This window comes from Malania oleifera, chromosome 7 (assembly GCF_029873635.1).
Source record: "Malania oleifera isolate guangnan ecotype guangnan chromosome 7, ASM2987363v1, whole genome shotgun sequence".
In the NCBI taxonomy this organism is placed as follows: domain Eukaryota; kingdom Viridiplantae; phylum Streptophyta; class Magnoliopsida; order Santalales; family Ximeniaceae; genus Malania; species Malania oleifera.
Window position 1 is genome coordinate 46,629,543 of NC_080423.1, and position 4,175 is coordinate 46,633,717.

Sequence of the window (4,175 nt, forward strand, 5' to 3'; positions counted from 1 at the left end):
ATAGGTGAAGAGTAATCATTCTTTTGCATTATTATATGTTTGGAAGAAGTCAAGACCCAATTTTAGGTCAACTGTCATAGAAGACAAGAAAAGAACTTAGGTGCCACAAGTGTATGTATTATGCATAGTCCACTAAAACCATGTTGGATGAATTTGTATTTATGTTGTGACATTGCACATGTGACCTAGTTTTTGTAGAAGCGGCATTTGGCATGCAATTATTTCTCTATAACATAAAATTAACCAGTTTAATGCAGTCGCTAGGCCCGCTACAAAACATTAATCTTACCTCTTAAAATAAACTGAAGGGAAAATGCATCTCAAGTCATGCTAGTTAAAATATCTATATTTAAATTAAAGGTATATACAATCTTGTCAATGACACAGACCCATATTTAAACCAAAGTAGATATGGATTGTGGAGGGAGCGATCTCTGCTAGAAGTGGCCACTAGCCTCTGCTAACAATATAAAAAACGAGTTAATATCCAAGAAGGCGACAATGAGAGAGAGAGAGAGAGAGAGAGAGAGAGAGAGAGAAGGGAGGACGGGGGGGAGAAAAGAGAGAAACCTTGGAAAAAAATCACCACACATGGTCCCCCAAATTGGCCTGGTCAACCACCATGTCCATGTCGAATAGTGGCTTGGTTTGAGTAGGGACGAGCTTGGAGGAAGGGGAACCACTGTCGCTGGGGCTAAATGCAGCATGAGAAGTCGACAATGTCGCAGCTTGGCGAACTCGGAGGTGCACCACCTCCGCTTGCGCCAGCGCCAATTGGGTCTGAAGCACATCAATTTGGTGCTGCAGAGATGATATGGCCCCCACGCATCCGTACACCGGGTCACGTACCCTTGCATTTGCTTCGTACACCATGCTACTCACCGCATCTCGACGTTGGTGCACCGGTAGCTCCTGCAACAAGTTAAGAGTCCAAGTTTTCCCACAATATTAATTAATTTCTTATTTTTATTTACAATAATAGCAACAATAACAACAAAAATAATCAAAAATCATTTTCTACTAACAAGCGAGCCCTGCGTCGCTTTCAACATACATATATCTAAAAGAAAATGCCAACCTAGGCCCTATAGGGATTTCATTTTATATAATAATATAATATAATATAATATAAAATAATGCAGGGGAAGTGTCAATCAATCAATGTGGCCCCTTCCCCAATGAAGAAACAGCCTGTCCCTTGGCCAGTTGATTTTGCGCCCTTCATCTTTGACCGAAACGGCGCCCCTGCCTCCCTCCCTCCGTATATATAAATACGGGTGTCTATCTTACTTTAATTTATTTTCTGAATGTGGACTTAACGCAGCTGAGGCGCTTGGGGGAAAAACAAAATCAGCGTGCTTCTTTCGATACGGAGCGGTAAGACGAGAAAGCGTAGGCAACTTCACGTGGTTCGGGAGAAAAAATTCAGCCATGAACTAACTATATAGCCTATATATAACCCCACCCCACATCTAGTAACAGGTTACTTTGACTACTCCTTTCTTTGTCACATCCAACGGACTGCGGATGTATGTTTGTTTCTTCCGAAAACCGTTATAGTCTGGTAGTGCACGCACGGCGCGGGACTCAATGCGCCCACGGTAAGGCCATGGTGCTATTTCAAACTCCTATTGACTTTGTGAAAGATGGATATAATTTAAGCTTCTGAGGTTAAGTTCACATTATGTTTCATAAGTTTATATTGAATTTAAATATAATTTATTTAAATTTAAACTCAAAAAATTTATTATATATGCCTCTAAATACGGTGATGATAAGATTTAAATCATAAAAATTAAGAAAATTTAAGTAATTAAATAAATTGCTTGAGAAGGTGATACACGTTTGGTTGGCCGGAAAAATTAGAAATTGTATGAAATGGCAAGAGTAAATAAATAGTATAAAAATCGATAATATAATGTGTATTTAGCAGTTCTAATTTTAATTATATATATATATATATATATATTCAGATAAAATTAATAAAGGCGGATATCGCTCACTTGATGAGATCACAGGCAAGTAGTCTTTGAAATCACTTTACTGATTGATTGATTGATTTGTTTGTAACAATTGTAGTGGCATGCGCTTGTTCCCCTATCTCGGCCCCTGGGTGCAAGCTTCTTCAGACCTAGGGATGGAGGGAGGGTGGGGGTTTCTGGGGTATAGTCGTAACCAACTATTAATACTTTTCTGAACTCGTCAAGCAACTCGTTTGCTTTCGGCGGAATAATACCCCCATACTTCTGGTCTGGAAAATATTCCTTGCAGCAGAACGAAAAGGCCAAAAGCAGAGCCTGAGAATATGCCTGACATAAGCTTCGGATAAGAACTTCACTAGCTATCTAATAGAATTGATTGCAACAATACTGTGGGCGCAGCCATCACTGGCTTATGGGCGAGAAATATTTTTTCTTTTTTTACTAAAATGAAAGCTCGGTTTTAGTTTAATGCGAGTGAAGTCGGGTAAAATCTTCACGGAATCAAGTTGTTTCCCAAACAGAATAGAAATTTTGTCTGTGTGCGCGAAGGAGGGAGAAAGGGAGGGAGAGAGATTTGCAGAAAATAGGGAGGTAATTAAGAACCTGTAACATCTTGTTGACGTTGCTAGCACCAAACACCTTGTGAACGTTGGCGAACTTCTGAGGTTCATCTGCGGGAAAATATGGAGCAAACACACAGTCCTGGGCACACCTTCTTCTGAGGAGCTTGCAGGCTGCACACGGCGAGGGTGCGCCCTGTTTCCTTCCACTCTCCTTCATCCTCACCACTGTGCGTCTACTTGTTCCAGGGTAAAAGCGTACAGTACTCCCAGCTGCACGCACTGCTCTGCCCTGTGAAGAAGGACACGATATTTGACTGATTTGTGTAGGGCAATACGCCCTACAAATTAAGGACAAGTCGTGGGTGAAGACTGAAAGACACAGAAGATGGAGCTAGCACTGGATGGGGGTGTTGAAGAATAGAATCTCTCAGAAAAAGGAGGAATGACAGAGAGAGAGAGAGAGAGAGAGAAGGGAAAGAGGGGTCGTGGGTGGGGGGGAGAGAGAGAGGTGGACATTTTATTACCAGGTAAAGGCATGGACCTATGAGGACGGTCCCACCAAAGAAACCGCCTGATTTTTGTCGCTTAAAACATCTCCGTGTAGGCCATGTTTGCTCCATTATATATAATTGGAATATATTTATTTATGAACTTTTTTAAAAAAAGTTTTATCGATATTGGCATAATTATTCTGTATTATTATTATTATTATTATTATTATTATTATTTTTACCAGAAAAGGTGGAAGAATTTATAATGAACCTTTTAGACAAGGCCATAGAAAAATGTTGTAGCAACTCTACCCAATTGATGTATTAAAGAAGAAGGAATAATGTATGTATTGAGGCGTAGCGATTTTAATCTTTCGATTAATAAAATTAATAACATAAAAAATATTCACAAAAAAAATGAAGATGAGAGATTTTATGTGGTACGGCAAGATTGCCTACATCCACGGAGTATGCATGTAGTGATCTTAGAAATAAAAAAATTTAAAAATATTATTAAAAAATATTAATTAAATTAAAATTTTAAAAAATAAAATAGTAATAAAATTAATTAATTAAATTATTATTAATAATAATTAAATAATATAATATTATAATGACATAAATAAATAAATAAATAAAATATATATATATATATATATATATATGCAACGCAGACAGAGGCTCGTCCTCTCTCTCACACTCTCCTCCATCTCGTCTCTATTATTCGGCCGATCAAAAATCTGAAAATATCGTTGGATTCTGCTCGCCGCCACCGACATTTATACGGGAGCGGATTTGTCGTAGGAGTGGTGTAGGCATATCTCCTGGGGTAAGGTCAAATTCCAAACTTATCTCAATTTCTCTTAAACTATAAGTCATATTAACGAACGAAAATTGTTAGGAGACTCGTGGGGAGATTCTCTACAATCTAGTTGGAGCGAGTTTTCGGATCGGAGCTCCGGGATACCAATCCTAAATCGGGGGTAAATTTGATAATTTAGGCTTTTACTAGGCTATTTAGGGTATTCAAAACTTAGGAAAATTCTAGGGAAAGTTACTCTAAGAATTATGACGAATAATATGATGAAGTTTGAATTTCAGGGTTCAGGAGTTTTTGAACACTTGGGGCGTAGGCCAGG

The 4,175-nt window shown here is 38.5% G+C and overlaps 1 protein-coding gene across 2 annotated transcripts; it reads right to left on the reverse strand.

Moving 5' to 3' along the window:
* Positions 1-328: 328 nt before the first annotated feature.
* On the reverse strand, positions 329-3,036 carry LOC131159780 (LOB domain-containing protein 4). Of its 2 annotated transcripts, XM_058114946.1 has the most exons (3): positions 2,586-3,036; positions 571-912; positions 329-457 (listed from the first exon to the last, which is right to left on the reverse strand). In XM_058114946.1, the coding sequence occupies exons 1-2, from the start codon at positions 2,760-2,762 to the stop codon at positions 583-585; spliced, it is 507 nt and encodes a 168-aa protein (XP_057970929.1). In that variant the 5' UTR covers positions 2,763-3,036; the 3' UTR covers positions 329-457; positions 571-582. The 2 variants fall into 2 exon arrangements, with proteins under 2 accessions (XP_057970929.1, XP_057970930.1); XM_058114947.1 differs by having other exon boundaries at positions 329-912.
* Positions 3,037-4,175: the final 1,139 nt, after the last annotated feature.